Source organism: Colletotrichum phormii, assembly GCF_030913505.1.
Source record: "Colletotrichum phormii strain CBS 102054 chromosome Unknown BDP81scaffold_15, whole genome shotgun sequence".
Lineage (NCBI taxonomy): Eukaryota > Fungi > Ascomycota > Sordariomycetes > Glomerellales > Glomerellaceae > Colletotrichum > Colletotrichum phormii.
Genome location: NW_026851457.1, coordinates 684277 through 708250, shown reverse-complemented (window position 1 = coordinate 708250; position 23974 = coordinate 684277). Strand labels below are relative to the sequence as shown.

General features: G+C 53.9%; 8 protein-coding genes across 8 annotated transcripts; 4 read left to right on the top strand and 4 right to left on the bottom strand.

Moving 5' to 3' along the window:
• Nucleotides 1-64: 64 nt before the first annotated feature.
• On the top strand, nt 65-1192 carry BDP81DRAFT_462825 (methylthioadenosine phosphorylase; the record flags this gene model as incomplete). The annotated part of the gene is made up of 3 exons (XM_060593941.1): nt 65-92; nt 201-692; nt 792-1192. The coding sequence occupies 3 exons, from the start codon at nt 65-67 to the stop codon at nt 1190-1192; spliced, it is 921 nt and encodes a 306-aa protein (XP_060442998.1).
• Nucleotides 1193-1592: 400 nt separating this feature from the next.
• BDP81DRAFT_324997 (mediator complex subunit 13 C-terminal-domain-containing protein) lies at nt 1593-6264 on the bottom strand (the record flags this gene model as incomplete). Its single annotated transcript, XM_060584941.1, has 2 exons — nt 1593-6170; nt 6226-6264. 2 exons carry the CDS (start codon nt 6262-6264, stop codon nt 1593-1595), a joined length of 4617 nt encoding a protein of 1538 aa, XP_060442997.1.
• Nucleotides 6265-7096: 832 nt separating this feature from the next.
• BDP81DRAFT_396367 (WD40-repeat-containing domain protein) lies at nt 7097-9068 on the top strand (the record flags this gene model as incomplete). Its single annotated transcript, XM_060588181.1, has 2 exons — nt 7097-8097; nt 8150-9068. 2 exons carry the CDS (start codon nt 7097-7099, stop codon nt 9066-9068), a joined length of 1920 nt encoding a protein of 639 aa, XP_060442996.1.
• Nucleotides 9069-9260: 192 nt separating this feature from the next.
• BDP81DRAFT_396366 (uncharacterized protein) lies at nt 9261-9819 on the bottom strand (the record flags this gene model as incomplete). Its single annotated transcript, XM_060588180.1, has 2 exons — nt 9261-9538; nt 9621-9819. The coding sequence occupies 2 exons, from the start codon at nt 9817-9819 to the stop codon at nt 9261-9263; spliced, it is 477 nt and encodes a 158-aa protein (XP_060442995.1).
• A 2604-nt stretch (nt 9820-12423) lies between these two features.
• On the top strand, nt 12424-16678 carry BDP81DRAFT_493667 (uncharacterized protein; the record flags this gene model as incomplete). Its single annotated transcript, XM_060595363.1, has 5 exons — nt 12424-14374; nt 14426-14654; nt 14704-14805; nt 14854-14878; nt 14921-16678. The coding sequence occupies 5 exons, from the start codon at nt 12424-12426 to the stop codon at nt 16487-16489; spliced, it is 3876 nt and encodes a 1291-aa protein (XP_060442994.1). The 3' UTR covers nt 16490-16678.
• Nucleotides 16622-17599, bottom strand: BDP81DRAFT_432721 (ribosomal protein L33). The gene is made up of 3 exons (XM_060590810.1): nt 17286-17599; nt 17089-17205; nt 16622-16973 (listed from the first exon to the last, which is right to left on the bottom strand). The coding sequence occupies exons 1-3, from the start codon at nt 17296-17298 to the stop codon at nt 16927-16929; spliced, it is 177 nt and encodes a 58-aa protein (XP_060442993.1). The 5' UTR covers nt 17299-17599; the 3' UTR covers nt 16622-16926.
• Nucleotides 17600-19729: 2130 nt separating this feature from the next.
• Nucleotides 19730-21627, top strand: BDP81DRAFT_58365 (aminotransferase class I and II). Its single transcript, XM_060596015.1, has 4 exons — nt 19730-19805; nt 19867-19918; nt 19991-20500; nt 20561-21627. The coding sequence occupies exons 3-4, from the start codon at nt 20095-20097 to the stop codon at nt 21610-21612; spliced, it is 1458 nt and encodes a 485-aa protein (XP_060442992.1). The 5' UTR covers nt 19730-19805; nt 19867-19918; nt 19991-20094; the 3' UTR covers nt 21613-21627.
• A 589-nt stretch (nt 21628-22216) lies between these two features.
• Nucleotides 22217-23795, bottom strand: BDP81DRAFT_396362 (26S proteasome subunit RPN7; the record flags this gene model as incomplete). Its single annotated transcript, XM_060588179.1, has 3 exons — nt 22217-22415; nt 22474-23279; nt 23337-23795. The coding sequence occupies 3 exons, from the start codon at nt 23793-23795 to the stop codon at nt 22217-22219; spliced, it is 1464 nt and encodes a 487-aa protein (XP_060442991.1).
• Between the last annotated feature and the right edge of the window lie 179 nt (nt 23796-23974).

Below are 23974 nucleotides of genomic sequence, written 5' to 3'. Positions count from 1 at the left end.
TCTTTTCCCTGAGTTACCTGAGATACCCTCCATTTTCCCACGACCAACCGGTAGACACGACACAATGGCCGACCTCCCTACCACCTTTGACCGTAAGCTTCACCCGCGCTCCCCTCCTCCCGATCCAGCCCAATGCCCAAAACCACAAGTCAAGAACGCAACACCTCTAGACCTGACTGACATCTCGCCTCACCCTCCAGGTCCCGTCCACATCGCCGTCATCGGCGGCACCGGCCTCGGCAAGCTCGAAGGCTACACCCCCGTCGCCCAGCTCACACCCACGACCCCCTGGGGCGCGCCCTCCTCCCCCATCAGCATCCTCGAGCACAACGGCGTCCCCATCGCCTTCCTCGCCCGCCACGGCCTGCACCACCAGTTCGCGCCCCACGAGGTGCCCGCCCGCGCCAACATCGCCGCCCTGCGCTCCATCGGCGTCCGCTGCGTCATCGCCTTCTCCGCCGTCGGCTCCCTGCGCGAGGAGATCAAGCCCATGGACTTTGTCGTGCCCGATCAGGTGATCGACCGCACCAAGGGCGTGCGCCCTTTTACGTTCTTCGAGGGCGGTGTCGTGGGACACGTTGGGTTCGCGGATCCGTTTGATAAGGGGCTTGCGGAGGTTGTCAAGAGGTGCGCGGCGCATATGCAGGGCGAGGGCGTCGTTTTGCACGATAAGGGCACTATTATCTGCATGGGTGAGTTTTCCCTCTCTACTCCCTTCTCTACTCCCTGCTCATTCTACATAACAAAGTTCGAAGGAAGAAGCAAAATATGCTAACGAAATTCCAAAACAGAGGGCCCCCAATTCTCAACCCGCGCCGAATCGCACATGTACCGCTCCTGGGGCGGCAGCGTCATCAACATGTCGGCCCTCCCCGAGGCCAAACTCGCCCGCGAGGCCGAGATGGCCTACCAGATGATCTGCATGGCGACCGACTACGACTGCTGGCACTCGTTTGACGACGTCGACGTCGCCATGGTCATGAAGTACATGGCCGCCAACAGCGAAAACGCCAAGCGCCTCGTCGGCGGCGTCCTCGACGAGCTGTCCAAGCAGGAGAGCGGTGACCTCGTCCTCGCCAAGCAGTGGGAGGGCGCCTCCCAGGGCGCCGTCAAGTTCATGACCAAACCCGAGGGCCGAAGCCCCGAGGCTATGAAGAGTGTCGAGTTCTTGTTCCCTGGGTTCTGGAACTGAGGGGTCGTATACTGCTTCACCAGTATTGTTTGATTTTCAAGTTATTTCAAAAAAGAGGGACTTAGGTACTAGGCACGATTAAGTATGACTATACGTGCAGGAATGTGAGCGTGAGCGTGAATAGAAGCAACGGTGAAAATGGCGTGGATAGAGAGAATTTGCCCGGCATCAACTGTTCAGGCTGGTAGCGAACGTAATCGCCAGGATAGAATACTGTGCAAAATGAAAAGTACGATACCAATGACGTCGACGCTGTGGCCAATGATTTTTGGTCTCATGCAATCTCCTCTGTGCTACCATTGTTCCTATCGCATGGTCCAACGCCTCGAAACGCCGGTTCTAAACCCTTCAAAGCCAATAAAGAAGTCTACCCTACAAAGCAATCTCGCCGTGTACCAAATCACATCAAAAGGTATAATGCCCGGACGCCCTTCTCCGCCGCCGCGATGTGCCAAGGACGTATGTCCGTCCCCCTATCTACAATTCCCCTTGCACGAGCTAGGGTTCCAAGACCCCTGAAGTAGGTGAGCATCTCCCGCATGAGAGGCTCGTACATGCGCGGGTTGTTATCCGCATGCACAATGTTGACCTCCAAGACGACAGGCGGGTCTTCGAGCTTTGTTCCTCCGCGTTTGACGAGGTAGCCGCTGATGAGGGCCGGGTTCAGCTCGCCCAACGAAGAAGAGTTGCTCAGTCGATGCGCTAGTACGGCGCCCCAGGTTTGGTCTGTCACGTCGAGGAGAATGGCATCTCCCTCGGCCGGGTCGGCATTACCGTCGCCAGGTGTTCCGCCCGGAGTTGCGGAGCTTGTTGTGTTTTCTTTCATGGGCGTTACCGGAGTGCCACTCTGCTCTGGCGACACTATCGATGCTTGAGGAGTGGACACGGGCGTCGTATAGAAGGCCGAGGATGTCGTTGCCGGGACCTTGATGGCCGGCGGAACCAACTGCATGGATGGGTTGGTATCCACCGAGATCAAAGTCAGGCTGACCGTTGCTACCGACTCCGTTTGAGCTAGACCCTGCCAGAATCCAATCTCCTGTGCGTCCATGAATCCGCACTTGGAGATGATGACTCGCCAGTGGACTTTCCACTTAGAAATCAAGTCATGAGTGGTCTCCCATATCTCGTGGCAGACGTCATTGAGCGATGTAGACAGCGCCTTGCCCTTACGGCCAAGGTTGTAAGATGCCGTCATCTGTTGGCATCCCCTATTGTCAGTCCACGCCGCGGTAATCCATCTCTCATCGATGCTCTGAGCGTAAGCGATGTGAATGCAAGTGTTCTCATGCATCAGAGACGATGAAGATGGATTAGAAAGCTTGAAGTCGATGCCTCTAGGTAGCGACTGCTCGAGCATAATGGCCGGTGACGGCATCGGTCCGCCAAACAGTGTACAGCGGTCATACGTTTCTATCGCCAACTTGATCGCATCGCTGGGGGTCGGTTCTACTATTCCCGTAGAAGAAGTCAGAAAGTCCAGGGGCACAAGTTGCAAGACCAGTTCGTTGACCGGGGTCTGCCGCCTGTCCGTCAGAGCCCTTTTGTGCATCTCGAAGAGTTGTTGAAAAGCAGTGCAAGCCTCGACGATGGACCCAGGATGGTCTGGAGGATATACAAAGTATATCACATAATTCTTTTCCGAGGCGTTGGCCGATATCAGCCCCTGGTTGAGTGCCTCCATGCGGTCACCCAGGCCGGCCACTATGTGAGGACTGACAGTTCCTGGAGAAGTGGCGATTTTGTCCACTTCGTAGGGTAGCAGCCCATCAGTCACCTTAGAACTGGTCGCAAGGCGTTCGAAGGAGCCCAACTTGAGGAGCTCGTAAACGTTTCGCATGCGGTCCAAAAAGGCGGCGGCGACATCCGACATTCCATCCCAGTGAGGGAAGACACAAACAACGTTAACGTCCTTTGTGCCTTGAGCAGGACCCAACCCCAAGCTTTCCCAAAACTGAACACTCGCTGGCAAGACCGACAGTCTAGCTTCTGCACGTCGAAGTTCCATGTGCGGAGCTGGGATCTGAAAGAGGTTATTCGGCTTCGGCGGCTCTGCATTATTATCTCGCGGATTGACCGGCCTCGGATGGAGTCTATTGGGTGGTCCAAGCAAAGGAACATCAGGGATCTCGACCACACCTTTGAAGTTGCATGTGTTGAACTCCCCCAGACAAGCAGGAATTACCTCTCGCAAAGCTTGTAAAGCGGTTCGACCTAGCGAGGATAATTGGCGCCGGGTTTCCGGTATGATTGTCGTATGCAGCGTATTCGCATGCGCATCGCGTATTCTCAAGTTCCCAGTTACCGCTTGCTCAGTGACAATCTGAGCGATGGTGATGGTATCTTCATCCGGGAGTGAAAGATGAATAGGTAATGACTCTGCATCTTCAAAATATCTCGTGATCAGCATCTCTGAAGCTTCGGCCTTGGCTAGCTTTGGGAGATCCAAAGCTAATGTCGGATCGGAATCCTCGACAGACTCAATGTCTCTCAGAGAAGTGACGTGAGACACAACGTCGTCATCCAAGTTCAGTCTTCGAATGCTTGACTTAAAGGGCGATGTCGGCTCATCTTCTGATGTGCTCGAGTCGTCTTGGTCTGATACTAGGCTGATGTCATCGGCGTCAGATGCAAGGTCGTCGCCTTTCCCGGGGCTTGCAATGAGGGAACTGTTTTCGAGATTGCCCGTGATAGTTCTTATCAGGGCATTCGTGTGTTCTGGTTGTTTCAGTGGCTTCCTTCCCTTGCCGTGTCGTCGTAGGTAGTCGGTCGTAGGCGGCCCCTGATGGAGAGACTGGTTGTTGGTTTCTTGCGGTAGGCCTTGGAGCGTTGGCTTGCAATCAAATCGGCCCCCTTGCTCGTACTTCTTGTTAACAAGAGGCAAGACTGGATCGAAGTCCACGCTGTCGAAAATGCTGCCTTTCCGCGCAGGGGTTGCAGAGGCAACAGAGCGGATATCTGCTAGAGAAGCCCGAACTCTTTTGTAGACAATATCCGGGTCGAAAGGACTTGACTCTCTCTTAATACCGCCAGCCCTATCTGTGTTGGATCGCTGTTTTCCCTCGTCCATCAGTGTGCTCCGCGCATGCTTCAGCTCCGGTTTGGTGAATACTGGAGGACTTGGTTCGGGCTTGGTATCCTCTACTGGAGGCATCATCAGTTTTGCCGGCTCGGGCATAGAGACTGGGAGGACAGCAGGCATCGATGGCCCGTCAGGCATGCCCAAGTCAGGTAATCCAGATAGGTCGAGGTCGTCGCCCTCTTCGTCAAAAAAATTGAAGTCGGCATCAGTAATGTCGGTATCCCCAAACATGTCCGGGCCCATATCGCCAAACAGATTGTCCTCGTTGTCTCCCCCAGTAAAAGAGTCCGCTCGACTTTTCCCATTCTCGTTGGAATGTGAGTTCGTGAGTTCGTTTGCATGCTCGTTGGAGTGCCAGCCGTCACCGTAGGAATCATGGTGTAGAGTGCCATGCATCGTAGTTGCGTCGTGTGCGGTAGCATCGGTCATAGTAGTATCTAAGTCGACAACTGCCATTGTGATTCCAGGGGCACCTGGGCTAGAGGTCGTCCCGTCCATCGAAGGCGTGATGCCCAGGGGATTCTGAACTCCATCTGGCGGTGTCGGATACATAGCACCCGCAGCTGCCGCATTGCTAGCTCGTCTTAGCCTTAGTGGTGAATGCCCGTTTGGTTGGTGTGTTGGAGCTGCTGCCGAAGCTTCTTTTGATGCCGCAGCTTCCCTCTCTTTCTTCCTCCTGGTGACTTTTTCATCCCTGTCAACGCCCAGTTGAAACCAGGTTCTGGCCTCGTTAAGGAAGTCGGATGTCTCGTCTTGCGCCAGAAGTACAGAGTCTCCCAGGCCGTTACTTCGTGCGAGCATGACAGACTTCTTGCGGAAACAAAGGACTGCTGGCCATGATACCGTTGCCATAGCGGATGATAGTGGCGTCATTTTCCCTTCGGTCTTAGACTCGCCAGGCTTCCGACGGAGCATTTGCAATGCGATCCAAGGACAAGACTGTAGTAACGTAGGAGACAGCCCACGGGATTGGAGAATTTTGATGCAGGTTTCTCTCCATTGTGAGGATCTAGCGTCCGCATTCCTCCAAAGTTGGGCATCCGGCGTCTGTCCCAGACCAAGTTCGGGATACGACAAGCCTCCACCAACGAACCCTTGGTAGTTTGCTAGAACGCCGAAAGGGGCAGCCAATATCTGAGAGCCTAGTGCAAGTTGACTCGGACTAGATGGTTCGTTCACAGACAAGAGACCCTCGCAGCAGGACAAACATAAACTCATGACAAGCGCGCCTGTTGTGGTGAGGTATATCCGAAATATTCCCACAACTGCAGCCTCCGTGTCCTGAGCTCTCTCGGTCTGTCCATCTCTTGTGACTTTGGAAGGTAGTAAAACGGTTCGATGGTTTAGGGGTATTGCCGATACACGGTTGCAAAAGGATGCCGAGGTTGTTGACAGAACAGCCGTAATGAATTGCTCGTATGCCTCCTTTATTGGAACAGAGCCTGCGCCCTTAGTATCGAGTGCACCGGCCGACGGGGGTTTGGAATCGGGGTCGGAGGAGCTTGGAGGTCCGGAGTTGCCCATCTGCGGATTACGCAGCGATAGGTCCAGGGCCGAGTTGCTTGACGATGAGCTTGTTGGTGTATTCGAGGCTTGCTGGCCTTGGGCGCGACCCTTGAACAGACTGATTGGTTCAAAAGAACCTTCGTCAACCATCAGCAATGTTGCGCCCGCAACGCTGACACTACTGTCTAAAACCCTCTGAGTATCGTCGCCAGACTCCGCATCTTTGCCTGGGATGTGGAAATACCACAAAACTCGCCTGTTTGCATCGTAGTATACAATGTGGCCAAGGGCCCTCAATTCGGTCTCGGCATCGGCGGCGACTGAAGGAAAGCTGGACGCCTGTTCAGGAGAGGGTTCGTAAACTCGGTAAACGATTGTGGAAATGTTATTCTGGGCGAAGGTGGTTAGCGATTGCAATCGGCTCTGTCCAGCTATCAACACAAACATTTAATAGAGTATTAGTATCGTATTCACTCGTGTCCATATCGACGGTCGAGTCTCGCGACGGCGGGATGTGTTCCGTGTCGCAACATCAACTCTCAGTCGCTAAAGCTCCCAGGGGCCGCAGAAGCCGGTTCAAAGCTGTAGGCCGGCAGTCATAAAAGAAATGGTTCGTTACGGCATCGGTTGGAATCTGTTATGCGACTGGAAGAGATTTTGATACGGTTATTTGGCTGAATTCGCGAAGTCATCGACTCCATCTCCATAGGTCGGAAGCGCGACCAAGGGACCGGCTTCTCGGCATCAACCGAGTCCAGGACAATTACGAGATTATCAAGCGGATTCGGGTTGATATATCTTGTCGACTGATTGTACGATAATGGACACTTGGGTATCGTTTGTGTTCGAAATTTGTTGGATTCGTTGTCGAAGAGTTGAGGTGCTCGCTTTGATTACTTTGTTCCTTGTTAAGGCTGGTTAGGTTGGTAAACCACCGGAAATCCAGCACTGTCGTTGACACGCAGACAGTCCAGATTCACGCGGCTGAATGCACTAATAGGGTCCTGCTGGGAATCAGCGGGTGATGCTTTGACCAATTGAATCAGCTCAAGTCCCTGGGCAGCTAACGCAATGTAGTGGGGCAGTCTGGAACTCGGAAAGGACTTAGCTAATCATATACCTGCTCACCGAGGCTTACCTTGCTCCAGCCAAGGTGAGGGCCCCCACCACCTGCCCGGCCAGGGACTCTTATCTAATCGGAACTTTTTGGGCAAGAAAAAAAAAGTCCCCTCGGCCGCTCTTCCTTCACTCCTAGTCGCATTGTCGCGAAGCACCCGCACGTACAGTTTTTTTACCAGCGGTCTCCGACAAACACGATGCAGTTGACGAACCCAGGAACCGTCCCGGTCTACACCGTCTCCGGTGCATCGACTGCCAGACCTTTGCCGGATTGGCTGGCAAGGCGAAGAAAGCGATCGCTCAAGAACGACGCCGAGTACCAGAGCCGAGTCGAGCTTCTCCAGGATTTCGAATTCGAGGAAGCCAGTACCTGCATTCGCGTCAGTGAAGATGGTGACTGGGCTGTCAGTGCAGGAACATACAAGCCTCAGATTCATGTTCACAACCTCCCGCAACTGTCTCTGTCATTTGCGCGTCACACAAATTCTCTTACAGAGAAGTTGACGATCCTCTCTTCCGACTACTCCAAGACTCTTCTCCTCCAGGATGACCGACAACTCGAGTTTCACACCCCGATGGGCTGCCATTACAAGATTCGCATACCTCGTTACGGCAGAGACTTGCTCTACGACCGGCAGTCAACAGAAGCACTCGTACCAGCCGTAGGAGTGGATCAGGATGGCTTGGGTGAAGTCTTCCGCTTGAACCTCGAGATTGGCAGGTTCATGAAGTCCTTCCAGATCGATGTCGGCGGTGATGAAGAGGGGGCTGGACTTCAGGGAGGTATCGACGCCGGTAGTGTCAACGCTGCGGCGTTAGCCGAGGGCTCCCATGGCCTTGCAGCATTCGGAACCTCTATTGGTACGGTGGAATTCTGGGATCCAAGATCGAAGTCAAGAGTGGCGCGTCTAGGCTGCCAAGAGGGTGGTATCACTGCCTTGGACTTCAGCACGTCGGGACTGTCCATTGCCACTGGTTCCGAGACGGGCATGGTTCAGCTGTTCGATCTTCGTCGCCCAGTTCCTCTCTTGACCAAGGATCAAGGATACGGCTTCCCGATCAAGAAGCTCATTCACATGACAACGGCTTCCCAAGAAAAGAAGATTTTGTCTGCCGATAAGAAGATTATCAAGATCTGGGACGAGACGGACGGTACACCATGGACCTCAGTTGAGCCCCTTGTGGACCTGAACGATGTGTGAGTTTTGAGACTTCAGTCCTGCTTTGAATCGTCACTAATGAGAAACTAGGGCTTGGTGCAAGGATTCCGGTATGCTTCTGACTGCCAACGAGGGCAAGTCTCAACACTCCTTCTTCATCCCCAGTCTCGGCCCAGCACCAAGATGGTGTTCTTTCCTCGACAACATGGTCGAAGAGATGGCAGAGGAGGTCCGCACAGAGACATACGACAACTACAAGTTCTTGACGCTGCCCGAGCTCAAGCAGTTGAGCATGGAGCATCTCATTGGCAAGACAAACCTGCTCCGCCCGTACATGCACGGTTACTTCGTTGCGTCGAAACTCTACGAACAGGCCCGCCTCATCGCCAACCCGTACGTCTGGGAGGAGGAGAGGACGAAGCGCATCAAGGAGAAGGTCGAGAAGGAGCGCGCCAGCAGAATCAGAGGCAACAAGAAGGTCAAGGTCAACCAGAAGCTCGCCGACAAGCTCCTCAAGAAGCAGGAGAACAGAGAGGTTGTCGACGAAAAGGCCGGTCTGCTCGGCGACGACCGTTTCGCCAAGATGTTCGAGGACGACTCTTTCGCCGTCGACGAGTCCACCTACGAGTTCCGCGCTCTCAACCCCAGCACCAAGGTCGCCGCGAAGGATACTCACGAGGTTGGTGTCAGTGCTGCTGCTCGGCCTGTTGTGGACCAGGGCCCCAAGGGTCTGGGTAAGAAGGCTACACAGGAGTACCAGATGAAGATCTCGTCTTCCAACCAGAAGGGGCAGGAGCGGGACATTGCTCTGGGCGCCAGGGTGCAAAAGTCCGGCCGCATCAGCAAGACGCATCGTGGAAATGCCTACGGCGAGAAGGCGGTCACATTCGTTCCGCAAGGGAAGAAGAAGAACGGTGGGCCAGTGGACACTCACGACGATTCCCGGCCGCGCGATCACAAGAACAACGCAAGAAGAAGTGCCAGCTCAAACACATTCCGAAAAATGTAATGACAAGCGCTATGTATTCTCAAGGGGCATAATAATGGTACAAGAAAAAAGGACTCTATACGCTACCGCAGATCCAAGTTCGTCAGTCATCCAGTCTCGACCGCCTCAGCAAATGAAACCATTACACCAGCACCAAGCCAGTTGGGCAGCCGTCAATCCCTCAAAATCGCAAATCTTTTCTGACACCCTCGCCTACTTCCGGCCCCACCTCATCAACTTGCGCTTCGACTCTGCTTCCTTGAGGCCCTTTTCGAGATCTTCCGGGCGGAGTCTAGGCGTGGGCGGAACGTCGTCGAGCCTCGCGCGCCCGCGGTGGCTACGTGGCGGAGACGAAGACTCCTTGACTGATCTGGGGAACTCGGTCCTCCGCGGCGTGAGAGCGGTGACGACCTTTCTGGCGGACTTGCGCATGGTCTCTCTGATCTTCCACTCGCGCTTCTTGGCAACGTAGAACAGAACAGCCATGCCAACTGTACGAGTAAGGGTTTCGGGTTAGCGAATGGGTTCCTAAGGAGTTGGTGTTTAGTTTTCTTGCAATGGGGTTTTACGTACTTCCGAGAGCGCCGACAACAGAGACGACGACGATAATGGCAATCATGGCTTCGCGGGATAGGTTGACGGCCCCGGGGCTGTCACCTGAGGCTCCTGCCTCGGTGTCGACGCCATTTCCAGATGAACTGGCATCGCCAGGAGAGTCTGGATAGTATGTTTCAGTCGCCAGGGGAAAGAAGTTGGAGGTTGTGGTCGCCATCTTGATTGTAGGTCGAGGTGCCACTCGCAGAGGGCAACGGTGAAGACAGTGATATTGGAAGGATTGGGGAAAGTTCTAGAGAGGCACAGCCAAGCAAGGTAGGAAGAGACAACCGAACGAGAGAGAGAGTGTGTGTGTGTGAGCAAAAACCGGCGTCAGAATCGTATGAGTAAGGTAGAATAAAGAAGCTGAACAAAAAATCGAAAAGATACCCGGCGCCACGAATGTGGCCCAACTCACTATTTACATTGTTCAAGCGCCCGGAGCATATCTTCTCACATGGGAGTCCAGCGCCAATCGTTCAACTCCATTAACCCCTCTCCCCTTTTTCCCTTTTGCAGGCAGCCATACAGAGTCAGCGACCACTTATAGCAATGTGACTGACGAAGCGAAAGGCCCCTCTCAACCCCCCGTGCAAGTGCATAGCATTCACACACGGCACTTGCGAGGCAACGCACGACAGCACGTCGGCCGGGGGGTGGGTGGTCAAGACCCACGTCCGGGGGCGCAGGAACCGTATCGAAGCACCTTGTTAGACCGTGGGGACTCCAAGACCTCAAGAGGAAACCTCGTCTGAGCCCAGGACGGTCGAAATAGGCTCGCGACGTTCCCATTGGCGTTGAGCGGCCTCGAAGCGCCGGCACACGGCGCTTTCACATCGGGGCCGGGATGTGGTGGCCAATCAGCGGGAAGTGTCTGGGATGGGCGGCTCGGACGAATTTGGAGAGGTGGCAGGGGTTAGTGTTGAACTGCGTCCCCGTCACAATCCTACCTGTTGTGTTAGTGTATCTTTTCGACCTGCATTTCCTATTTACACTGCATGTGTGCGCGGCCGAGTATGGTTGTAAATCACTCAGACGGATTTTGAGAGGCTGACTGTCACCGGCAGTGGATGTAATATCGACGAGCTTAATTGTGTGATGGGGGAGGGGTTCTCGCATTGTCCCGTTGACATGACGATCCTGCGGTGTGATGGCGAGTATCTGGGGCTGATTTGAGGCCTATTATCCGTGCATTTAGAGAGGTGCTTTCCTGTGGCTTCTCTATCTGTGATGGCACCTGCACGTCCTGTCACTGCCACTTCTTTTTCCTCCCGCTGGCTGGCGAGAGAAGCAGAGGACAATTCGACCAAACGCGGGAGAGCCGAGTGGTACAGCAGATCGTCCATGGTCTTCCCTCGATCAAGCGCGGGCCACCTCGGTTCCGACGATGATGCCTGGAGGTGTCACTTACCGCCTGCTCTCCTTCCCGCTTATGTCGTTTTCTCGGCGGGGTTGCTTTCGGCATTGCTTGGCTCTTCCTTGGGAAATTCTAAATTTGGGGGGCGACTGCCTTGGCCTGGTTCCTCGGATGACTTTACGCATCTCTCTGACTTTGTAATCGCGGGGTTTCGTTGCCGGAGCTGGCAGGGCCAGTCAGCAAGTCGATTCAGAGGAAGGTTGTACCTGGACGGCCGTAGATCAAGCGGTCTCCTCTCCCGATGGCCATGCGACGCATAGAGAAGCCGCGGCCGTAGGCCGTCCCGGAAACTGACATTGCTGGCGTCGAGAGATGACAGGAAAGCGTCCTGAAACCGCCGAGTGCCAAAGGAGAGGCCTCGCCAGAAGAGGATCTTCTTCTTCTTCTTCTGGAATCTGTATCGAGGTTGCCTCAGTACGGCTGTGCTGATCGCCCGCTGTATTCCGCTACTTCCATAATAAGTGAGATGGATGGCGAAAAGCAAGATCAGGTAGCTCGAGCGATTAATATTGCTACTGTCTTTCAACGACTCTTCCTTCCCTGACAAAAACTTAGCAATTTGGCAAGGTAATTTGTTATGTTTTCCACTTACATCAAATTCTGTTCCGCGTCGTCAAGTCCTGTCCGTCGACGAGGGATATGAGCAAGGCTAGACCAGCTGTGTTGTACGTTCCAAGGAATTGCAGAAAGTGGGCAGTTCCTTTATTATCCGCGGGAATGGTGCTGGAGAAGGGGAGTCTAGCCCATCTGATGCTTGTGAGTTGCGCCGAACAGCAAGAGTCAACGCAAATCTGGAAGCTGGAATTCGTCATGTGCAAGAGAGAGAACCTTCTTCTTTGACAACACGGGTCTTAAAGGAGAAGGAAAGGAGGACGATATTGGAAGGCAGAGGCGGCAGTCGAACGCCGGTGGCAGCTACCTTAATGCAGTGCTCCTAGAGCGTCGTTCCTTCCACTCAATGAAAGAGGGCAGCCATGACCATACCCTTCTATCGGTCACTCCGCTGATGTCGGATCACGATGGCTCTTTCTGCAACTCATAAAAAAAGCTACATCCATGCCTTGGGGTTGCCTGAAAACCTATCTGAACTTGTGGCGCGGCAGGTAATCCAAGAGATGCTTCCCAGCACTGGAGGTCTTATCTGAATAGGTCGTGTTGTGTTGATCGTCCTCAACTTCGATTCTCACGGCCCGATCTGTCTGATCAAGCTGTTTCTTGCTTCTCCTCGTTCTCCTAGTTGTCATTTCCTTTCCTCGTCCAGATTGGCTCTCTGCTGAACTTTGTTATCTTGGACCAGAGACTCTAGATATTGACCACAGCTCGCGGCTGTAGTAACACTACGGCCTCTGGCCGCCTCCGCACACCATGGTCGTCGAATCCAGCCTCAACCCTCTTTCAGCAGATGGTAGCACGCCAAGACACGCTAGGCACAGTTCTAAGCCCCGCTCGAATGGATCCAGCCCAGATCACTGTCTCGATGACGGCTCCCAGGCCGAAGATTCACCCTCCAGTGCGGAGTCTCAACCATCGTTGCTCAGCCAGTTAGGAGCCTCGCAGCCAAACATCAACCACATTATCCAAGATGATGGGAATGAACAGTACCATATATCTCAGGTTCGCGGCAACGGGCGAAATTCTTCATGCTACCCTGAAGAAGACCCAGGCCTTGCTGAGGAGGTTGATTCGTTTGTCTTTGCACCACAGCCCAAGTACAAGCCAAATCAGTTCTCTGGCCACCAGCAGCGTCGATCTATCGACTTTGGTGCCCTGAGTGAACGACAAGATGCAGTACCTCGAGAGGACATGGCAGATCCTGGCAATGTCCCAACAATCCAGTCACGCGAACGACCAGCTTTGATAGACGGTCAAAGCCACCATTATGGCGGCGTCGAAGCCTATGCGAACGATGTGACAGCTGCTATCCCTCGGAGTGATCAAACTCAAAGAGGCACTCAGTCACAACGCTTTAGGACTACAGAAGTGAACCCGCAGCAATTGAGTGGCCACATTCAGCTACCGACCCGAGGTCTCTCAGATCAGATAAATACCAGCGCTGGGAGAGATCCAGCTCAAAATCCGAACTCGGAACACCAATCTGTCAGAGTCGAGCAGAAAGTCATTGATTATGTCAAAAAGCACATCAGTATTCGACCCTTTGCTGATGCCGATGCCATTCTTCCCTGCGACCAACGAGAGGCTCTACAACCTGCACTTGAACGAACGCCGGCTACCGAAAAGTGTATTGCTTCACGGCCGCGCAGCTCTCGGGGAGATAATGAAGGCGAACAACAGCAACGTGTGATTTCAGATCGAATGGGAAGTGTCACAAATGGCTTAGAGAACCACCTCTCCGAAACTAGCAAGCCCGTCAAGGACAATCGTATGCTGCCTCGTCAGGTATCTCGAGTTCAGGGGAACGAGGCAGTTGAGGTTCGCTCGTCTACTCCAGTTGGCGACTCGGAGTTGCCCCAGAAACAAACACCCGGTTCTACTCGCAAGGCTAGTCGGCAGTATTCTTCGCCTCGAGAGAAGTCAGTTGGACGTATCAGACACGAGCACGATGCTAGAGATGTTCCACAACGTACGAAATCACGCATCTCCAATACCTCCCGGCACCGGAGGCACCCTTCCCGCCAACCACAACATACCAAGCCGAGTCGCGAGAAAGTCGCTTCCGACTCAGAAAACCAGCAGGTTATGGCCGAGAGCCACTACGAAACACTTGAAAGCATGTCAGCTCACTACAACAAAGTTCTCAATTACTCCAAAGAAGTTGAGCACAAGATGAATAGTCGTCTCATTTGCCAGAAGCAGCAGATCGAAGAACTGGAGGCTCGATTGAGACAATATCAGACTCGTTATCAGAAAGATTGCGATCGCCGCGTACTTCTTAACTCGGAGCTTTCTCTAGTACAAAATCAAAGAGATGAACTCTCTCAAAACTTTGCTCAACAAGGTGGAAGAATGCACGAACTAGAACAGGAAGTCGTTAATATGCAAGCTGATAGAGAGACGCAAGACGAAGAGGCGGCCAGATTGCGCGACGAGCTGGAAGTCGCCAAGTCCAAGCTCGACAAGTTGCAAGAGAAAAGCCGCTCATACAAGGACCACCTCAACAAGGCCGTTGCAGAACACCAACAACTCTGGCACCAATCCAGAGATATCGCTCAAAAGACCATCACGACTATGAGAAAGGAGCATCACGAGGCGGAAGAGAAGTTCAATTTGGCCATAGCAGAGAAACAGGCTGCCCAGGATAAGCTGAACCGCATTTCCAAAGACAGACAAGTACTTCTCCAGCAGGAGGTGGCGGCGGGTAAGCAGACTCGATTCAAAGATTGGAGATCGATGTACTAACAATAAGAAGCGGCATCAAAAGTCGGACACATGACGTCGGCCCTGGGCAATCTTGAGAAAGATTTCCATTTCGAAGTGCAGAGAGCCAAGAAATTGGAGCAAGAGCTTGTCGATGCGAATGGCCTAAAGGGTCTGCTGCACCAGGTCGACGAGCGTGTGGCCGAAGTCTCCTTGAAGATGGATGACCTACAAGCGTGCTCTATCGAAGCGCCTGCTATGCCAACCGAGGTCATGAAAAGGTACTTCTCAATTGTCCTTGTGTCGTCCGCATGTAACTGATTGCCGTAGGCTGGGCGAAATTGCGGACCATGTGCAATTCGCCCCTCATGTGAACGTTGAAGACGAGATTCGGCGAGCTTTGAAGACCTTCCAAAAGGAAATTATGCCACGGTAGGTATCCGCCGGTATATTCTAACCCTTTAACTAACGTATTCCCAGATTTTCGAAAGAGTTGAAAGCCATGGTGAGTGATCAGTCCATCGAAGAAAAACTGCAAAGTCTCCAGGAGACGCTTCAGGACCAAGTGTTGGCGATCAAGACCGAGCGCAAAAATCATCATGAACAGTTGATGCTGCAACTTTCAGAAACAAAAGAGGAGAACAACAAACTCGCCCAGGGTCTCCTAGCAAAGGATGCGGAAATCGCAGAGATGACCAACTCTGTCTCTAAACTCAATCAAAAGCTACAAGAGGCAAGAGACTCCGCAGAGTTAGTATCGAACCAAGCAGCAACCACGGAAGAAGAGCTTCGAGCGTTAGAGCAGAGTCTCTCGGGCAAGGATTGCGAAGTCACAGAGACCCAGACTGAGCTTCATCTCCAGCGAGAAGGGCACGAGACTAAAGTTCGAGAGCTCCAGGAGCAAATACGAATTGCTGAGGAAGACGCCCATCATCAACGCCAGCTTGCCGAAGAGTCGGAGAAGAAACTCGCAGAAAAGTCCGAGGAAGATACCGAAATGCAAACGCGGCTGAACAGCTCAGGAGAATCTCTGCACCAGGCTCAGCAACAGTTGACCATGGCCGGGGCGGAGCTCGAACGTCTCAAGGCCTTAGAGAGTGTTATCAGAGCATCGAAACTCGAAAATGAGTTGGAAAATGCTCGTCAAAGAATTACCAATCTCACACTCAAGCTTCGCGACACGCAGGTTCCGGCTGCTATCAATAGCCAGCTTGATCAGGTAGCTGAACAGCTTGCCCAGCTCCACACCCGGAAGGAAGACATCAAGCAGCTCAGATCAAACGGCAAGGTATACGCAACGATCAGTAAGGTCCTTGCAAAAACACTCGACAGAAAAGACACCACAGAAAGCGACGACATTCTGATCCCCGACAGTCTCGTGCTGCCGACGCTTCCCGTGTTGCTGCAACTAGATGTCTACGACCCTCTGAATAACTTTCAGCCGAGCTCCTCTGACATCCCGCTGATACGAGCCAGCAAGCGAACAGTCTTCCGCAGTCCTGTTGAAGAGTCGGAAGACGAGTTGCCTGCGCCATCAGTTGAACAGGAGAAGTCGCAGCGAATGGATGTAGCCACTCAGGGATCCCGGATCAGATCGATCCTCCGCCCACAGAGAACTCCCACTGCCAGAACATCAAAGGTAAGTATCGATGCCATGGTGGCGCGCCATGCAGGACACTCTTCGTACAACCGACCCGTTCAAAGTGCTCCCAAGTCCAGTCAGGAGGCCATCTTGGATGTCAAGAACAGCCTCGTGGGCAACCGCAAAGCAACGCTCGGCGATTTGGCCAACCCTAACGAATGGGAGAGACTTGAGGGACCAGCGAACCATGCGGAGCAGCGAGGAACCAAGAGATCTAGCAATTCTCAGCAATGGTCTCGAGGCCCGAAGCGGTCGAAACCATGCTTCACTGAGAACGAAGATAACGTTGAAACTTTGCAAGTTGCGAGAAGCAGTATGGATGACCGTCTCCGAGCTGAGCCGCCGCCAGAGCGCAGCAAGAAAGACGGTAACAAGGTGCATGCAACGATTGCGCAGGATGATGATCAAGTTTCCCACCATTTCTTATTAAACGCTTCTAAGCCGAACGAGAGCGCAGAACGTGGGGGCAAGTGAACGCCGAACTCTCACAGTAGCCGCTGCGCAGTGAATCGCACACCGTGGCTAAAACGAGATACGAATTATCTTCAGAAAAGGTCTGCAGCTTCTTTAGTATCACCCATTGGGGTCAATTTTCTTGGACGTGGGCGAAGGATTCATGTGTGGTGGATTCATGCGGAGGAATATTGCATTTATGCAAGGTTTGTTCTCTTTTTGTAGAATATACAACTAGGTCGTGGCCATCGAAGCATTCGCTTTCGTTCCGCCTCTGGGGCACAGTCCGACGTGCCAATGCCTTGTCCCTGACGATAAGTCTGAGGGATTGCAGGTTGATGATGTACAGTTCATCCATGTGGTCTTCGAGCCCCAATCGTATGCCGCCGTGAACGCCGTTTATGGTGATATCAGTGTTGTTACATATGGTGGTGATGGTAATTCGAGAATACGCGGGCTCATTTTCCCTTCTTCTTCTGCTCCAAGAATAGCACCTTTCGCCGAACTGTAAATACGTTAGCCCTGTCATCCCTATCTCCATCTCATGGCGTGTATCGAATGGCGCTCGCCCTGAGAGGGGCGTCATGTGTGTTGAACCGGAATGAAAGGGATTCGCATACTGATTGGGTCGTATTTCAGCAAGCTCATGGGTGTTGCGGTTCGGAGACGCTTGACAGTGTAGAAGTAACCAGTCGCGGCCATGGACAAGAGCCGGACGATCATGACACGGGACTTCGCTGTTGGACAATATCAGTTAGCTTTGTAATTCAATTAGGAGCGGCAATGTGATCGAATGGAGCGCAGAGGGTGTGCATACCTTTCTTGGCCATCTTGAAGGGGAGTTTGCGCCGCACGCGGTTGGATAGCTTGAGGCTTGGACACGGGTGGACGGGATAGCTTTCGCAGTATGGAGACTGGAATTTTGCGGGTGGTGAGAGACTGTCGGCGGAAAAAGGGCCGTTCACCGAGGTACCGGGTTCGGTGAGAATTCGGTGTGTTGGACGTGGGCCTCGATATGGGCCAGCCTGTGACAGGTGGTGCCAGCTGGCGCGGAGATGGATGATCGCATGGCATTGTGTAAAACAGTCTCACTCATTTTCTCCTGGAATCTCTATCAATAGGAACTTTTGTGACGTGATGTTGGTCAAGTGATACATCTTGGGAAGAAGCCAAGCAAAGAGGGGCAAAAGGGGCCATGATGGATCGAGGAACTGGAGCATCTTGCAACATGAGAAGCATGGAATTACAGGCTTGCTGCTCGGGTTATGCCAGCCTCCAGCGGTCAAGCTGCGCGGTCAAAAGTCTACGAGATCGTAATCCGAGCAACGGAGATGTTGGTTGGTGAATCTCGTTCAGGGTCCTTTCTCGGTCAATAGCTCTAGCCAACCTCTGGATCCCCCCCCCGTTGGGCCCAGCAGCTTTTTTAGAGCTTGCAGGGACCTGGGGGCATGAAGCGTCACCGCCATCAAATACCATTTTCCATGCTCGGACGGTGATAGTCTACTACATTCTGGGTTTGGGTTGCTGGAGCTGGGTGGGATTCCTGTACCTCTTTTTTCTTTGCGCGCCCTTCCCTGCACGCGGCCCTTTTTTGAGGTTGAGCCCGCAGTTTGTGAGGTAGTTTTATCGCGAATACCTAGGTAGCCCCCCCCCCCGACTCCCGAGTGGTTCGTTCGCCCGCCGGCGCCGGGCTTTGAAGGGGGTGGGCAAGCAAGTGGTTATCTCGCAGCTCGGGTCGCGTTTCTCAACAGATCCATGGGCAGGGCCGTGGCCGTGGCCGGGGAAAGCAGCAGCAGTAGTAGCAGCGGCAGGATGGTGAGAGGAGGAGGAGGGCATAAGAATTTGGTGTGAGCAGGCGGATGGGTTAGACAAATAAAGAGGAACGGACATCCTGTTCCTCCTGTCTTGCCTGCTTTCGTGAAGGGTGGTGGTTCAGGAAGGCGTGCACTTTCCAAAGTCGTGGCTCTGAGACTTTTTTTCTTCCTCGCCTTCCCTTTCCTTTTCGCAATCTCAGCTGTACGGATACGTACTTGACGATCCGGACCGCCTTCAGGCCGCCGAGAGCAGACCACGTTTCGTCGTGGAATTTCTCTTTCTTCGACACCATTCGAGTCGCGCATTTCCAGTAACGGAGGATACCAAGTGACACACTGAATACACCGTACACCGAAGTTGAAAACGGTGAATCTCTCCACGAAACTCTACATTCGACAGACCAACCGGCCGACCGTGGCGCATTATTAAATTCCGACCAACACCACGATACGTTTGAAGATGGCGGCGAACAGAGTGGCATGCACCGTGGCCAGGTCGCTGGGAGCACCGAGGAGTCAGGCTGCCGCAGGCCAAGTGCGATTGATGAGCAGCGGAAGCAGATCAAACAGTACGTCGCAAAGCTGAACGTATTCTCTTTCCACCGTTTTAGAGCAGCTTGTTCGCTTCAAGCTGGTGTTTGTTGCCTAGCCCTTTTACCAAGCCAGAAGCTATTCCTGTCACCCATGAAAGTGGAAGGTTGGTGCAGCTCGAAGCTATCCCAAAGCTCGCCTGTCCAGCACCGCTCAAACGGGACAGCTCCCGTCCAAGCTGCGCTTTCCTCCCCCACCTGTTTTGCGCGCCAGCTTACACCGTACGCCACGTCTCTTTATTTGCCATCCTTCACCGAACAAACGGACAAGGCACTTGATCAATTTTATCTCTCAAGTTCGATCAAGCGCCCATGAATCCCACGTGGACCCCCACACTTTCCATTCTCCTATTGCATGAGCAATTGCATTTTTACACCAAGGCGTCGAGGACTCGGAAAGACCCTGGCGGGAGAATCCGCAGAAGCTCCAGCCTCTAGGCGCGCCGACCGGCTTCCCCCTTGTCCTGCCGTCACCGGTTTCGGACACAGGCCTTTGAGGCAAACCCGCGCCAAACACGACCGGGTCTGATCCACGTCTTCGTCTACGACTCACCAGCGGCAGCAAGTGCTCGGCTGGCGTCCCGCACTGGAAGGGGGGGAAAACACAGCCCGTCATGGAAGCCATCCCGCGGCAGCACAGAAACGATGCCACGCAGGGTCATGTCTCGTGCCCCCGAGGTCACAGTACCAGCCCAAGTAGGCTTGCGGCTGTCAGAGTTATTGAATAAGAGCTTCTGCATCGGACGATGACGGGAAGAGCATGCGCTGATTTCCTGTCAACTTTGCCGTCTTTTTCTTCCCTCTGTCCGTTTAATCCGTCAATTTAACATTGCGCACTGTTGTAACGGCCCCCCGCGTCCAAGACCGACTAGATACTTATTGAGGTTCCCTTCGTTGACGAAGAGCTAAATAAATAGTGGTTGAGTTGGCTGCGTACGTTTTCAGGCATTTCTTGAGACTCATTCTTCCCACTGTTTCTCTAATCATTCCCAAGTTTCTCTACTTTTTGCTCGGCTCTTCCCGGTGTTATCGATCTGAGCAAAGGTGTTTTTCTACCTTGATCTCCACTGTTGCGCGGCAGAAGCCCTTTTACTAACTTTTATATGACTCTTGCACAGATACCCCGCGGTCCCCTAAGATCTTCCTCTCCAATACCCCGCCATCTCAGAGGCAACTTTTCTTCAGCAGCAGCAACAGCCGTTCGTCACCCCACCATCGAACCATGTCTACCACACCGAGCCGCCGGCTGAATGTGCACAACATCAACCAGCATGTTGTTGCTGCCGAGTACGCCGTTCGCGGCGAGCTGGCTGTAAAGTCGGAGGAATACCGAGCGAAGCTAGCCAAGGGTGATAAGGACCTCCCCTTCGACGCCGTCATCTCGGCCAACATCGGCAACCCCCAGCAGCTCGACCAGAAGCCCATTACCTTCTTCCGCCAGGTCGTCAGTCTTCTCGAGAACCCCCTGCTCCTCGAGCACGAGGACGTCTTGCTGAACCAACTTGGATACAAGAGCGATGTTATCGCCCGCGCCAAGTTCCTCTTGAGCAAGGTCGGCTCTGTTGGCGCCTACAGTGCCAGTGCTGGTGTTCCCGCTATTAAGGAGAGCATTGCGAAGTTTATTGAGCGTATGTTCTCATTACGGTTCACCTTGCGCTGAGTATGAAAACTGACAGAGATCTCTGCAGGCCGAGACGGATTCCCCGCCGAACCCGCCCACATCTACCTCTCTGGCGGTGCCTCTTCCGGAGTTAACACTCTCCTTCACATTCTCGCCCAGAACGCCCAGAGCGGTGTTCTTGTGCCCATTCCTCAATACCCGCTCTACACCGCATCGCTATCGCTTCTCAACGCCACCTGCGTTCCTTACTACCTCGACGAGGCCGCAGGATGGGGTACCGATCTGAACACCATCAAGGCTGCCTACGAGAAGGCCACCTCCGAAGGCACCGATGTCCGCGCTATTGTCATCATCAACCCCGGCAACCCTACTGGTGCCTCCCTGTCCGAGGATGACATCCGCGCCGTCTACGACTACGCTGCGGAGAAGCAGCTTGTGGTGATGGCTGACGAAGTCTACCAGACCAACGTCTTCGTTGGCAAGTTCCACTCCTTCAAGAGCGTTCTGCGCAAGCTGCAGAAGGAGACCCCTGGCAAGTACGACGGCGTCGAACTCGCCTCTCTGCACTCCATCTCCAAGGGTATGGTTGGTGAGTGCGGTCACCGTGGCGGCTACTTCGAGCTCGTCAACTTCGACCCCGAGGTCGAGGCCAACATCTACAAGTTCGTCTCCATCACCCTCTGCGCTCCTGTTATCGGCCAGTGCATCGTCGAGCTCATGGTCAACCCCCCCAAGGAGGGCGAGCCCAGTTACGAGCTGTACAAGAAGGAGTACGACGGCATCTTCAACGGCCTCAAGGAGCGCGCCACCGCCCTCCACAAGGCCTTTGACCAGATGGAGGGCGTCGAGTGCGGCGCGCCCCAGGGCTCCATGTACCTCTTCCCCACCATCAAGCTCTCCGCAAAGGCCACCGAGGCCGCCCAGAAGGAGGGCCGCACGGCAGACGAGTTCTACTGCATGCGCATGCTCGAGGCCACTGGTGTCTGCGTCGTTCCCGGTAGCGGATTCGGCCAGAAGGAGGGTACTCTTCACTTCCGCACTACTTTCCTTGCCCCCGGCACCGAGTGGGTTGGCCGCATCATCAACTTCCACAAGGACTTTTTTGAGAAGTACCGGTAAGCGAGTTTGTGGTGTGGCTGCTAGTCGTTTTCACTGTGTAAGGGGATCGTAAAGGTGCGAGGAGGCCCAGCCGCGTTGGATGGTAAAAAGCTGTGCGTAGCAACGCGTAGCAGCGAAGTGCGGCTGGGAACAGGTATGAAACGAACGAATTTGCGTAGTCTTTTTCCGGAAGCACATATCCAGGGTGGATAAAAGCAGATATCGATGAGCACTTACGAGGGCGCAGAGTAGATATCTCGTTTGTTTTGGCAACGTGTCTGGGATTTGGCATGTGTTGACAATTTTTGAGCATAGCTTGCGAGAATAGAAAGATTCCGCTCCCATGAATTCTTTAGTCTACGGCGCCATTCACGAGCATGACATATGAGCCTCGGCCAAGCCAAGATTTTTCATATTGGCTTGTCTAATCCGTAGGTATCATACAGAGAGTTATTGTAGTAGCACACATTTGCTTTGCCCCAACCCCAGTTTCTATTCGCCGCCTGCCGTTTCTACCTCGCGCCTTTTAAAGTCCCAAGCCTGACTGAGGGACAACACGAATGTAAAAGCATTGTGGTCAAAAGCTCTCCGTCATTCTCCCCGTCACCTTGCTCTTCCAAGCTGATTATGCCCGCTCGCTTCCTCTCAAACGCACAGCCTGGCCGTACTTCTGGAGCTTGGTGATAAGCTGATCGCCCTGGCGGACGACGTCCTGGTACTGCTTGTTCTTGTCGTCGGGGCGGTTGGTCTCGATGACGCCCTTGCCGCTGACACGGTCGATTGTGCAGGGGATGCGGCCGGCTGCGATGAACTTGGCAAGATCACTGGAGATGAAGTTAGTTGTTTGATCTGTCAGGTGAACTCAAAGGGAGAGAATCATACCGGTCCAGGAAGTCGACGGTGACGCCAAAGTCGGTCGCCATTGTCTCCAGGCCAACCACACGGTAGCTCTGGAGGAGCTGCTGGTAGGCGCGCAGGCGCATCTCACGGATGAACCAGTTCTTGTGCTCGTGGAGGTAGCGGTCCTGAGTGAGGAAGGACTCCTCAACCTGGGCGAGAGCCTGGAAGAAGTACTTGTACTGGCCGTTGTACAAGCTGGAGACAAGCTGGGCCAAAGGCGAGAAGTCGATAGCCATCTCGGCCTCGGGTTGGTCGGTGCTTGTTCCGAGAGTGGTCAGGTTCACCGCAGTCTTGGCAGCGGCGGGCGGTGCGTCGTGCATGGCGTCGTCGGCACCAGGACCGGCGCTGAGAGCACCAGACAGAGCAAGAAGCTTGTCCTCTCCATCACCCAGAATGGCCTTGATCTCGGGGGCGTCGACGACCTTGCTCTTGAAGTCGACACGCTTCAGGGAAACGGATCCGGCGAGAACGGAGTAGACGACGAGGGAAGAGTAGGTGCAGAGTTCGTAGCTGGTGAAGGTGGACAAGCTGTCGAGCAGCAACGGGGCGGCCAAGTTGTATGACCGAACGGTCAGGAGGTAGATACCCTCGTACGCCTTGAGACGATTGCGGCGATCCCAGTCACCGCCGGACTCGACCAGGGTCTTTGCGCGCTCAACATGCTTCTTGACAAGAAGCTTGTCGCCGTAGAAGAGCCCCATGCGGATTATTGCGAGAACCAAGTCGATCTTGGTGCCCAGGATGCCGGTCTTCTCGAAAACGTCTTCGTATGCAGCGATCGCCCGGTCCTGTCAAAGGGGTCAGTCAGTATTCCCTTGAAGAGTAGACAGTCTTTCCAATCGCACCTTGTCACCGACTCTGGCCCAGAACTCTGCGCGCTTGCCCCGCGCGGCCTGGATCTCAGTCTCGCCAGCCTTCTCAACGGCCTCATCCTCTTCCTTCTGGAACTCTTCTAACTCCTTGTCATTGTCGGCCTTCAGCTCTTGGTATCTGGCCTCATCCCAGGGTAGGTTGACTGCGGTGGGGGTGGTCTTGGTGGCAATCATGCCAGCCAGACTTGACTTCCGACTCAGCGGCTTGCCGGGAGTCTGACTGCCACCCTCGCCAACTTGGTTCAGAATGCCCTCGAGGGGGTGTGCGAGGTACCGGTAGAGCGGCGCCATCTTGTGCTCGGTGATGGCATCATTGAGAGCTTTCGCAGCGGATTGTTGAGATGGCCGGGATGCGTAGGCGTTTGTGAGGGCGAAGACATGCTGGGCGAGGGGAAGGAGAGGGTACTTTGCGTACTGGGGTTCTGAGCCCATCTTGGCGGTTGATTGTAAGAAGGCGTCTGGAAAGGGTCGTTGTCGGTTGCTAAGGAGGGGAGAAATCAAAGAGGTTGAGGCTGCGGGATGTGTTACTGGGTGAGCAAGAGTGATGTCGTTGTATGGTGGTGTTTGGAGCTGGGAGCTCAGGAAAGCCCCCAGTGGCCCCCTGCAACCCG

What these genes read in the sequence shown, in the direction of transcription:
- BDP81DRAFT_432721 (XM_060590810.1), bottom strand. An exon ending in GCTGAAATACGACCCAATCA is followed by an intron (nt 16,974 to 17,088) that starts GTATGCGAATCC and finishes ACGTATTTACAG; the next exon opens with TTCGGCGAAAGGTGCTATTC.
- BDP81DRAFT_58365 (XM_060596015.1), top strand. Translation starts at nt 20,095, where the DNA reads ATGTCTACCACACCGAGCCGCCGGCTGAATGTGCACAACATCAACCAG. An exon ending in CATTGCGAAGTTTATTGAGC is followed by an intron (nt 20,501 to 20,560) that starts GTATGTTCTCAT and finishes AGATCTCTGCAG; the next exon opens with GCCGAGACGGATTCCCCGCC.